We start from the raw sequence: 12451 nt of genomic DNA, 5'->3' as shown, positions 1-12451 counted from the left end.
GGTAGCCTCTAGTTGGGGATGGCAAATGAGTTAAAAAAGAATTTTTGTGTCTTTTTGGCAAGCATAAACATGCTAAGAATCAACAGTCAATGTAAACAGATACCTTTGGAAAATAATTGCCTGGGATTTTAAAATTTATACCCATAATAATTCCAGAAACAGAAATCTAGCTTGTTTTCTATCAAAAATTACAGTCTAAAAGGTATGTCTGAAGTTATCATCATAATGATTATGCATGTAATATGCAAGAACACCTCCAGACGGTCCTAGCCTGCTCTTGACCGCTACCTGCCAGTGGGGCATAGCGGTTTAACAGCATGGACCGAGGAGTCGGCTGCCTGGGCTCCAATCAGCCTCTGTCCTTAGTTTCATCTGAGGCATGTGACCTAACATCTGTGCCTCAGTGTCCTCGTCTGTAAAACACATGATGCCACGTGGCACACAGCATTGAATTTGGTAATTCAGGTAAAGCACTTGGGATGATACACCTAGAAGACAATCATCATCATTGAATTTGGTAATTCAGGTAAAGCACTTGGGATGATACACCTAGAAGACAATCTGTAGCTAACTGTAGGTATGTTAGTCAATTGTATCCAGATTAGGGAGATCAATTTTAAGGGATAGTATATGATGATGGTGTTGAAGGGACCTTAAGCAACCTCTGGCCCCACCCTCCCAACCATTGGATACTCAGATCTCCTATGTAAATGATCATGTGGTCCCCACTTAAACCACCCAGTGCTGGGAAATGGAACAAGTGTCATTCATGGGCAGCTCTAATTATTGGAAGTTACTGAGGTCCAACTTGCAACCGTCATCCCCCAGGATCCCACAGCAAAGATAATGCCCTCCCCCCAACAGGCTTCTAGGCACCTGAATGTGACATCTTCCCAGGACAAGCAGTTTCCAACACAGGTGATAATGTCAACCTCCTTGATTTTGGGACATCCCAGTCTTTTATTAGTCATTTTTACATGACCTCCAGAAAGACTACATGAAATCATTTAAAAATTCAAGTGAATTTTAAAATTATATGTTTGTATACATTTGTTCAGGAAAAACATACCTTTACTGAATATCAAAATTGGATAGGAAGTCCCTAATCTTATAAGTTTAATCTTTGCCACAAAATATTATCAAAACTTTTGGGTACTCTGTGATTTGGGCAGATGGGGAGGAGGACTCAACAGAATGTAACAGCGGCTGCAAAAGACAGTTCAATTCTTTGTGCCAACCCTAACTTCACCTCTCTAAGCTGGACAGTCCAGTAGTGCCACACAAGGTAAATCTTTAACATTTTTATTGCTACTGTCTGGAGGAGATAACATCCAATTGACACGGATCCAGTAGAAAAAAAGCAACATGGTTATGATACAGAGAAGGGGAAGTAACATGGTATTTCTCTGGAGCCTCATAGAACTAAAGACCACCAGGACGATGACCATTTCCATGTTCATAGAATGTTGTCCCCTATTATCTGTGTATCTTGATAAACCTTCAAGCATTAAAAAGGCACATTGGAAATAGGCTCAAGTCATATGTGTATTCTCAAGGAGAAGATACTAGACACACATTTTACTTCTGGGTGTGTTGATGTCTATATTAAAGCTCAGCCCCTGGCGATGCTATTTCTTTTCATTTTCTCATTCATTTTCTTTGGAGGGTTCATTTTTCTGAATCAACCACACTTCATTATTTCTATTAAGCAAATTGAAAGGACTGTTGTAGCCTGCAGTGTAGTAAACCTTTTCATCGAAAACTTTTCCTTCTTCCCTCAAAACGCTTGCTAATGTCAAAAGTTGTTCTTGATTCTTTTGGGCGCTAGAGAATCCATCGAAAGACCTACAAAGGAGAACGTAGATAACCATGAATGGTTTTAGTACCGGCGCAGTCAGTCTGAAAAGAAAAGCAAGAGCTGATACAATGAAGTTGGATAAAGCCGAGTTTCAAAGCTCCACCTGCTCAGCCCCTGAACCCAGCATTCCCTTCCTCTAGTTCCCGGTCTCAGTGTCACCTCCGCATACTGAGGAGGGAGAACCGGGAGGGGGATCCGGCCCATCTGCTGGCAGGTAGATACAGAATTCACACTTCCCGTCCTCCAACTCTGCTTCTCAAACTTCAATGTGCACACGAACCTTGCTAACATGCAGATTCAGGAGGTCTGGGAGGGGGTCTGAGAGTCTATGGTTTCTAACTAGGTCCCAATGCTGCTGCTGCTGCTGCTGGCCCGAGAACCACACTGAAAGCCACTTAGAAGCCTCCCTTCCAGACTTGCAATTTTCTCTAGAACATTTTGCCTTTCTTCCTCTCCTTGGGCAAAGGACAGGCACTAATTGATGGATGAATGTAGTTTTGACCCTATTGACTTACAGTCTGAAGCAAGAGACAAACATTTTGGTAGCTCCCTCTCTATAGCTTGGGAAGAGATTTAACAGAGACAGGACCAAAGTGCGTAGGGACACTGAGTACATGATTAAATCAAGATCAGGGCTGTGAACTGAGTTGGGTCTGGAATGTAGAGTGTTTTGCTGGGCAGGGAAAGGGGAGGGATACGAAAAAGAACAGAAGTTGCAAACTGCAAAGTGTTTGCACAGTGAGGCACAGTGTGGGCTCAGGAAGGTGCGGCTCAGCCGGAAGGAAGAACCTTGTATATCATCATCCTAAGACCTTTGGAGATTATTCTTAAAAGGATGTTTGAGCAGAAAAGTAACTTTGTCAGGTCTGAGTGAGATACATGGGAGGTTTGGGGATGGGAAAGAACAGCCAGCCAAAATATTTAAATGAAAAAGAAAAGCAGGAGCTGGGAAAGTGAGGAAAAAGCTCTGGCCAGTGTGGCTCAGTTGGTCGGGCGTCATCCTGTGCACTGAGAGGTGGCCTGTTCAATTCCGGGTCAGGGCACATACGTGGGTTTTGGACTCAATCCCCAGTAAGGGGATGGGTGGGGGGTGCAGGAGGCAGCCAACCAACTGTTTCTCTCTCTCCCTCTCACTTACTTTCTCTTTCTCTAAAATCAATAAAAACATATTTTTTTAAAAGATTTTTTTAAGTGGGGAAAAAGAATCAAATTTAAAGCATAGATTTTAAAGTAAAGAAGCAAAAATATCCTGAGATTAAATCCTGACAGGACACACACTTAGCTGAGTTGCTGACATGTAAACATGATGAATTTGATTTTGAAGGTTAAGAATAGGAAACACAGGGAACCAAATATGTTCCTAATACGCCTTCTTTAGCATAAGTTTTATTATCAGTGTGCCAATGGAAAGGATCAGTCCTACCCTTCTTCAGATAAGATGTAAGCTCTCAAGGGCACAAACCAAACATGTCTATTTTACTCAACAATGTCAGGCACCTAGAATCATTCCTGGCATGCAGTCTCGTTTCAATCCCTGTTGAATAAGTGTAGGAATCTATGAGCACACCTGTACATAAAACATTGAAGATAAATTGATAAAACTGTTCTATAATTTTCAGCATGTTGACTGATAATTCTGAATCACGTGTTAAGAAATATTTTGTCTTTTAAATTGTTATTTTCTTTAATAATAGCCAACTCTTGGTATGTTCTGCCTACAGGAAATTTGTTTTCAGGTCCTACTTCTTCGGTGAAATCAAATCTTGAAGCCCCTAATTAGAAGTCACCTTCTGCTCTCTGAATATATATTGTTCTGCAATGATCTATCCATGCTCTATTCCGTACACAAACAGACCAAGCCTCCCCCCATACACCTGCCTTACTTGGAGCTGAAGGATATGGACAGAGAAAGTTATCACAGCCTAGGTGCCATTCTAAGTCCTAGAGCAGCGGTTCTCAACCTGTGGGTCGTGACCCCTTTGGGGGTCGAACGACCCTTTCACAGGAGTCGCCTAAGACCACCGGAAAACACATATATAATTACGTATTGCTTTTGTGATTAATCACTATGCTTTAATTATGTTCAATTTGTAACAATGAAAATACATCCTGCATATCAGATATTTACATTATGATTCATAACAGTAGCAAAATTACAGTTATGAAGTAGCAAGGAAAATAATTTTATGGTTGGGGGTCACCACAACATGAGGAACTGTATTTAAAGGGCCAGAAGGTTGAGAACCACTGCCCTAAAGCAAGAAGAAACCAACAAAGTCTTTTGAATGGAGTAACAGGTTGGGGCTTTTGTTGCCGTCGCCATAAGAAAAGCATGAGTTCCAGTGGGGGGCAAGAGAGGAAGAGACCGGTGGGCACAGAGAGGAGCTGGGAGGCTACTGAAGTGGAACAGTCAAGATCTGAGATCAGTAGACATGGGAGTCTCTACCTTGTCAGGCACTGTGTTCAGCAAAGTATGGCTTAGGTGTGGTCCCCATAACCATGAGGAAGTAACCATGAGGATGGAGAGATGGGAGCAGAATCACGACCCTTTCTGAGGGGAAGGGGCCACATCTGGAGACCAGCTGTCAGGGAAGAGCGTGCGGGTGATGGCCATGGAGGTCCTTGCTCGGGAGGCTGTCAGGATGCGGCGGCCCTTTACTGACACAGGCACTGTAAGGTCACTGCCCACGCAGGCTGGGAATCGGGGAAAGGCTTGTTTTTAGAGCTGTTCAGTTTGAGCCCCACCCCTACCCCACATGGAAATGTCCAACAAGTAGGGAACTCGGGCTGGAGACATTAAACTTGAGAGTCATTAGACACAGATATTTGAGGCATTGTGAACAGATCACCCAGAGCAAGCCTGCTATGACATGAGCATCAATAACAGGCATCAACAGTGATTCTGGGGGTGAGGAGTGGACGAGGAGGAGAGGAATGACAATACAGCAACACTCTGAGTTATAGGATGGACAAGTATGAGGGAACAGACTGGTCAGCACGCGAAGGCTGCAGGGGACCCGGGGAATGGACTGTTATGTAACAAATGGAGGTGCACTGTGGAAGGTGGCAAGAGCAGTTCCATGGAGATGGTGTGGGCTGTAGCAGACGGTGGTGATTTGAGGTGTACGTGGGAGGTAAGCAAGCAGATACACCGATTCCTGTAACAGTTGGTGGTGAAAGGAGGGAGAGAAAGGGACTAATAAAGGGATTCCAACATGAGACTATTATCATGTACTGTGATAAAATTTCAACGGAGAATTTAATACAAGAAATGAGTGCAACAGGTATTAGAATTCTGAAAAAGTAAAAACGCACCCGTAAACTAGCAGAGGGAATAACCGCAGGAGGCAGCAGCCATCCCTTGTGCTGGGGAACAGAAGGAAAGAGCTTGGGGTTATCAGGACCTAGAAGTTGGGAGTTAAGGTATTTTGTTCGGGCTTAACTAGATGGCAGGTAAGCGTATGCTTTTGGGGGGAAGGGGAAATAATTTGCATTGCGTCTGCTTTGTGGAAGGTATGCAACAGACTCTGCATTAACTGAACTGATTAGATTTTGCAACAGACCCTTGGTAACCTAGATGAAATAAGCCAGTGGGAAAACGCCACAAAAGTGCATTAGGCCTGTTTCTGTGGAAGGGTGAAAAGCCTACTGAAATTGCATCAGCGCTAAACAGAGTGCAGGACAGTGAAACTAGCAGTCAGCAGGGCTATAAATTACCTACCACTTACCGCACAAACACAGTCATTGCCGCTCTGTCTTCAATGAAGACATCTGACTCTGAAGGCCTCGGCGGATCAGATTGCTGCTCGGAGGGGATATACAGGGAGATGGTAATGGTAGACTCGCTAAAAGGACCCGAACCCGGCTCCACGTAGCTCATCACTGGAGCTGTCATCTTTATTTTCATCTCTGTGCCATAAAAATATACATATTTAAACACAAAGGAGGCCGTGAAAGCAAAGGTAGGGAGGGAATTTAGCACCACTTTTTAAACTTCACCTACTATTATGTGATCTGAGTGTCTCGATTTACTTTATGCTACTGGCATAAATACAAGGGGAGGCAGAAGTAGTGTTACAGTTGTGAGTATGCAAAACAGAGTTTATTCTTGTATTATTGACTATTGTATTATTTTCCGAGCAAACTGTAATCTTACTTTTGCCCCACCCTGTATTTACCTTTAAGATAATTTCCATCATTAAAAAGTAAGACCAAAATGACTCAATTATCCACTGCCCACAGTAAGCGCTTTCTGTACTATTAATATTTTTGGTTACTAAATTCTAAAGGTTTAGGGACAGCAGGGAAGATCAGAGATCACATCGTCCAGTCATTATTTTTACAATTCAGAAGCTGAAGCCCCATTGGCCAAGTGACCTGCTGGAATATAAATAACCTCAGAGCCAGAACCTGGGGCTCAGTCTGGAGACTCTGGATCTTGTGTTCCTCCTGCTGACCTGCTTCCTGGTGTCTCTCACCCCACCAGTCCAGCATCAGCCATAAAAGGGCCTTAGCACTAGTGACAGAGGCCCAGCTCATCCAGAGGAACACAGTCAAGGATGAGGGGCTGAAAAAAACAGTAAGTCTTTGTTGACCTGGTTATTTTTCTGTTCTAAGTTGTATTGCTTTCATAAGCTAAAACTCGAGAATAAGCCGGGGGACTCGACCACCAAATACAATTACAAGGAAAACTGCCTTCACCTTTCTCGTTTTTGCCTTGAACATAGCTGGTCAGCCTGGTAAAGCCAGTCTGGACGGCAGAATCCCAGTCCCTTGACTCCACGGAGGTGCTGACCCACTTGGCTGGTCCATAGTGTCGGATCTCGTAACTTTCAGGCTAAAATGGGACAGAAAGCTGGAGGAAGCCATTCTAAAAAGGCAGGGTGAGAGGTGCAACAGTACCGGGGCCTGGATTTGGGTCCTGTTTAGGGGCTGCGCCCCACTTGGGTTGGGCCGCAGGTTCGGGCTCCACCGGGCCGGGCCCCTCCCCCTCGGCTCCCATCCTGCGGTTCTGCGCTTTTTCAGCCCAGGCCCCGAACACCGGGCTGCGGGGGTGGGCCGAGGGGAGGGGGATGGGGGTGGGAAGTCAGCCCAAGTTAAGAACAAGCATCTATAAGGGTCCCTCGGCCCGGAGGGCCCCACCTCGGGCTGTGGGACAAGGTTGATTCATTTTTCCCCGCCCGCAAAGCAAAGGAATTGAGAGGTGGCCAGTACCTGGGGCTGGGGCTCACCGACAGGATCTTCCCGTTTGTTCGGGGCTCAGACCATTTTAAAATAGTACTTTTCCCTTAAGTATGTGGGACTCTCCGGCCTCACCACAAATCAGCTCGAAGACGGCCTCCCAGGCCCCCCGACCCGGCCCGGCCCGCACCCTTCGTGCCGCGGGAGGCTCCTACCTGGGCGCCCGAGTCCTCCGGGACCTGCCAGCCCGGCGTCTCCACCGCCGGGGCCTCCGCGCCCTCGGCCGCCCCGGGCCCCGGCTCCGGCTCCAGCACCTCGGCCATGGGCGGCGCGGGTCCGGGCAGGAGCCTGGTGTGCGCGGTGCTGGCCGCCGAGGTCCCGAGCCCCGCCCCGCGGCCGCGCGCCCCGCCTCCCGCAGCGCCGTGCGGAGACCCGGCCGCCGGCCGCCGCCCGCGCCTGGCCGGAGGAGACCTGTGACCTCCGGGGACCCGATTCCCAGCCCTGGCAGCAGCCGCCGGGGTCTCCCCCCTGCTCGGTCCCTTCCGCAGGGGCGAGGCTGGCGGCTGGCCTGCGGGGCCGCTGGGGTTCGGCTTTCTTTGGCGCCCGTCCCGCCCTCCGCCCGTGTTTTCAGTGCACAGGCAGGCAGAGGTGTGCACCGTGGGAGCCAGAGGGGCTGGGGGTGGGAGAAGGACCGGGCAGCAGGCTGGCGCGGTTTCTGGTGGAACCGGTTCGGGAATCTCTCCCAAGCCCCACCCGCGCTGGGAGCGGGTTCTGCAGACAGCTCTCATCCTGGGAGGGGGTGAGCGAGAGCCTGCACCCATGGGTGCATCCAGTGAAGGGCAGGAGGGAGTCTCTTCTCCTGGTGGGAGGTGGGCACGCACTGGCGACCCTGAACTCGGCTGTTCTTGTTGGCACTCCGGTGGGCAGAGAGCTCCAAGCGAGGTTTGGGTCGGTGCCCAGCCAGGGGTTAGTAGTGCCTTACACCAAGAAGGTGGCCTAGTGCCGCCCCTGAAGGAAGTAGATGGACCACAGTCATGCTTGGAGGGAGCCTTGAGCTGTCCTCCTTTCTTGGCCTCACCTCTCCAGGGACGCCCAAACCTCTGAGTCACCCCACCAAGTCTAACAGGCTGGCGCGAGGGGAGTAGAAGAGGAAGGGAAGATGATTGAGGAGAGGAAGAAAAAGGGTGGGGACATGGGCTAGACTCGAGTGCTTTCTAAATTTCTTGGCTATCTTTATTTTTTTCTAAGAGATTTATTGAGAGATAAATTCACACATCATGTAGTTCACCCATTTAAGGTGCACCATTTAATGGTGGTTAGTACATTCACAATTGTGCAACAATCGCCACAATCCATTTTAGAACATTGTCATCAACCCCCTTTCCAAAGAAACCCCATACCCTTTAGCCATCACTCCCCAACTCCCATCCCCCAGCTCTAGGCAACTAATCCGCCCTCTATCTGCAGGCTGGTCTATTCTGGACATTTCCTATAAGTAAATGGGATCATATAATATGTGAGCTTTTGTGACTGGCTTCTTTCACTTAGTGTAATGTTTTCAAGAGTCATCATGTAGCATTGTAGCATGTATCAGTACATATTTCATTCCTTTTTATTCCTGAAGAATATTCCATGGTCCTAGTACTATTTAAGCAATTGATGTCCTCTCTTTTCCTTACCCTTCCCTGCCCAAGCGAGTGTGTAGAGTGGCATGCAGACACGTGATGCTTCCTAGTGTTTATATCAAATCTATTACACAGAGCTAACTTTGAATTATTTAGTAAAGGCTAAATAATGAATTTTGACATTTTTTATAAATTGCCTGTTTATTTTAACTTAAGTAACAGCTGTGACTCATTGCTTAGTTGACTGCAAAATTGAGAATATAATTTTACTTTACAGAGAGTTTTTAAGGGGAAAAGGAAGTATTTACATTTTTGTTTAAGAAATCTATTTTTCTTTTCATCTGCAGAGTACCTTTTACAGTTACCAATGCCTTCTTGGGGGGCTTTTTATAGAAAAACTGAGGCTAAATTTGGAGACTCTTATTTTATAAGGTGTGGAATATGCAATTAATGAAGATAACAGCAGGTAACTAAGCTGAATTATCTATGATTTACAAGGTGATAATTAGTTATATAAAAGAACAGAAGGAAGGAAAGCAAAGGATTTATTTCAAGATAATAGGATTTGCATTAGAACAAATTGAATGAAATTCAGAAGGCTCAAGTTTTATACTCATATGTCAAAACAATCTAGCTAGTTTTCTTGTTGATTAATTATGGTAACATTGTTATTTCTATTAGCTCCTAATTAATCAGTGTTCACAGGGGTGTGTGTGGTGCTTTTATAACCAGGTGCTTCCTCATCAGCCTAGTGGGGGAGGGGGGTGCGTGGAGGAGGGCCCAGGGGAGGCCTGCAACAGTAGGCACAGCTGATGCTCAGTCCAGTCACTGCGAACATTGAATAAATGAGTACTGAACCCGTGCTTCTAGGAAACTCAGAGTTAGGGTTCCTGTGAGCCTGAACGTTTTGATCTACTGGTGTGTTATGTGTGTTGTTGTACAAAGATACCTAATTTAATATACGTCGTTAAATCCTTAACACTGAACTCACAACCAGCATAACTTCTTCAAAAGACACAGCACAGCCTTCCTGTGCTTGAACTCACTCGACAGCACTTCGGCACTGTGCCTGAGGCCATTTTAAAGAGCGAAATCACCCACCGAAAGCACAAAAATGCTGAAAACATGGCACTACATAGATTTCAAAAAGGACACCTTTTTTACTGTATGAGAGCGGAACCTAGAGGGCAGAGCTTCGCTTCGTTTAACCTCAGCTGGGAACATGTGCACCCAGGGGCTCACATTGTTCAGTGCTCTACGCAGGCACATGTCTACCAGCGATGGAGAGGGTGCTGTGAGGGTTGCTTTTGGAGTTATAAACACATACTAGCAAGTTGGTGAGTTTGCAAATACAGAGTCTATGGATGATGAGGATTGGCTGTCAGTGCTTCCTACCATAAGTTACATAAGTCACTTCCATCCATGTTTCATTGACCAAAGCAAATCATAAGGCCTTAAGGGTTGGAATACGGTCACGCTGTGTTCTCAAAGAACTCAAAGAACTGAGGCAAGCACCAATGTTTAACCCTGATATTTTTAGTCACCAATTGATTATTTGATATTTGTGGCAGAGTTTATTTCCCAAAAGTAGTTGCAACATTAAGTCCTGTGCAACATGCTGTTCTTATAATGTGACTTTGCCACACCTTCCACCGAGAGGTGAAGATCTATGTTCCCTTTCCCTGAAACTCGGCAGGTGCGTGACTACAGTAGAAGTCGCACTGTGTGATGTCTGAGGATAGATCATTAGAAACTTCCATCCAGTTCTCTTTGGAACACTTACTCTTAAAAAGCCAACAGCCATGCTGAGAGTAAGCCCAAGCAGCTCCATGGAGGCCATGTGTGGGTCCCGAGCAGAGGTCCTGGCTGACAGTGGCATCAACCACCTCCCGTGTGAGTGACCAAGGGTTCAGGCAGCTCCAGGCCCCCACCATTGAGTCACCTTGGGGCATCCTCAGTTCTTCCAGCCGAGGCCCCAGAGGTCGTGGAGCAGACACAAGCTAACCCCACAGAAGCCACAGAATCTGTGAGCATAACAAATTGTTGTTATTTTAATGCCACTAACTTTGGGGTGATTCGTTTTTCGGGAATAATAGCTGGAAGAGTATCTTCGATGTGTAGTGCTGTAGAGGTGGTGCTGGTGGGTGTTAGCAATGAAGAAAATTTGGTTCTACTCCACATATTTTTCAATCAGGTCATTCTTTACTCTGGGGTCATTCTTGCACCCACAATGTAGTTAACTGTTTGGTCTGTGCTTGTTTGTTAATCCTCACCGTAGGCTATTATTTTTCCATTGCTTTTTAGAGAGAGAGAGGAGGGAGAGAGAGAGAAACATTGGTGTGAGAGAGACACATCAATCGGTTGCTTCCTGCACATGCCTCAGAGAGGGGCCAGGGAGTGAACCCAAGTCCCTTTGGTGTTTGGGCAAAGGCTCTAACCACTGAGCACCCTACCAGGATAACTATTTGGTCTTTTTATTGTTACCACTGTCTCAGATATAATGACTATAAAATTGGTATTCTTACAATAGGAAATGTAATCTTTTGTTTGCCCAGCTTTTCCTTTATTTATTTATTTATTTTTTTTTTAGTGAGAATTATAATACTCATCTATTATTAAGATACAAAACAACCTAGCAAGCCCCTATTATGCTAAGCATTTTGCTCAGTGCCTGACACATAATTGCTTGATAAATGTTGAATGAGTGCCGGTTAGAATTTATCAGACACATAGACGTGGTTGAGTGTTCTTAGGTGCACCTGTGAACCATCTCGCTCATGGGCCACAGAAAATGAAGAGCCATTTATTGAATGTGGCGTTGAGGATAAGAAAGCTAAGGTCTGAAGCTGGGAATGTCTTTAAAAATTTAATTCTAATCAATATAAGGCTTGATATAACTTCTGAAACTGTGGTGAGTGTTTATAAAAAAAAAGAGAGATGCTATTCATGTTCATGCTTTTGAAGAAAAAGGAGACAACCCAATACCCCACAACTAGACAACTCATATTCTCAAAAAAGCTCTAAAAATAAACTAAATCCTTTATACAGCTAGGAGGAAATGTCTCTAGTAGGTCACGTGGTTGAAGACCATTTTCTAAAAATGTAGGGCTGCTAAGATATTCCCTTAAGCTCTTAGGTATGGGGCTTTTGCTGTTGCCAGCATCATTGCATTATTCCCCGATTGGGACAAATTACAGAATTGGTGGGAATTTGACTTGACTACCTAATGACTTTTAGAACAGAGGTGTTTCAGTGCTCCCTGTTCTAGGAAGTGGAGCCACTCTGCCCCAGTCTTGAACCAGTCAGTTCTCAGCCTGTTTATGGGTCCTGTATAATGGTCTCCCCAGGCCGTTCTACACCTGAGTTTGAGTCTCATGTTCATAATAAGTTCCAGGCATGGGAGGGGTCAGTGGCAAGATGGAGGAAGCTTAGCAGCAATGCCTGTGACATTTCACCTTCTAAGTCAGTGCTCCTCAAGCTGTCTGTAATGAAGAACCCCCTCCCTTTAAAGACAATTCTGGTCCATCATAAACCAATATATGATTCTACTGCACAAGACTAGCTACAGCTCATTACCTATTTCTTAACTCACAAGTTCAAGAATAATTTACTTGGTCTATATCATGCTCAGTGAGATGAGTCCGCTGGTGATGTGCATGGATTTTGTAAAAATGTTAAATTTCTATGCAGTCTTTACACACCCACTGTCAATTGCTCTAATTATCTTATCTGGGACTGGTAACTAATAGTTTGTGAGCCAGCACCATTTCATGGACCATGCTTCGAA

General features: G+C 45.6%; 1 protein-coding gene across 3 annotated transcripts; it reads right to left on the bottom strand.

Moving 5' to 3' along the window:
• Positions 1 to 1286: 1286 nt before the first annotated feature.
• Positions 1287 to 7687, bottom strand: HEBP2 (heme binding protein 2). 3 transcript variants are annotated; one of them, XM_036316588.1, is made up of 4 exons: positions 7255 to 7686; positions 6560 to 6695; positions 5587 to 5767; positions 1287 to 1899 (listed from the first exon to the last, which is right to left on the bottom strand). In XM_036316588.1, exons 1-4 carry the CDS (start codon positions 7360 to 7362, stop codon positions 1647 to 1649), a joined length of 678 nt encoding a protein of 225 aa, XP_036172481.1. In that variant the 5' UTR covers positions 7363 to 7686; the 3' UTR covers positions 1287 to 1646. The 3 variants fall into 3 exon arrangements, with proteins under 3 accessions (XP_036172481.1, XP_036172482.1, XP_036172483.1); XM_036316589.1 differs by having other exon boundaries at positions 1287 to 1845; positions 7255 to 7679; XM_036316590.1 differs by lacking the exon at positions 1287 to 1899 and adding an exon at positions 5083 to 5224 and having other exon boundaries at positions 7255 to 7687.
• Positions 7688 to 12451: the final 4764 nt, after the last annotated feature.

This window comes from Myotis myotis, unplaced genomic scaffold, assembly GCF_014108235.1.
Source record: "Myotis myotis isolate mMyoMyo1 unplaced genomic scaffold, mMyoMyo1.p scaffold_m19_p_7, whole genome shotgun sequence".
NCBI lineage: Eukaryota > Metazoa > Chordata > Mammalia > Chiroptera > Vespertilionidae > Myotis > Myotis myotis.
This window is presented reverse-complemented; position numbering and strand designations above follow the sequence as displayed.

Bases quoted from the DNA above. Each gene is read 5' to 3' on its own strand.
- HEBP2 (XM_036316588.1), bottom strand. From the start codon at position 7,362: ATGGCCGAGGTGCTGGAGCCGGAGCCGGGGCCCGGGGCGGCCGAGGGC. The intron at 5,768-6,559 runs GTGAAGGCAGTT...TTTATGGCACAG, and splicing joins TCAAGGCAAAAACGAGAAAG to AGATGAAAATAAAGATGACA. The intron at 1,900-5,586 runs GTAAGTGGTAGG...TTTTCTTTTCAG, and splicing joins GCAATGACTGTGTTTGTGCG to ACTGACTGCGCCGGTACTAA.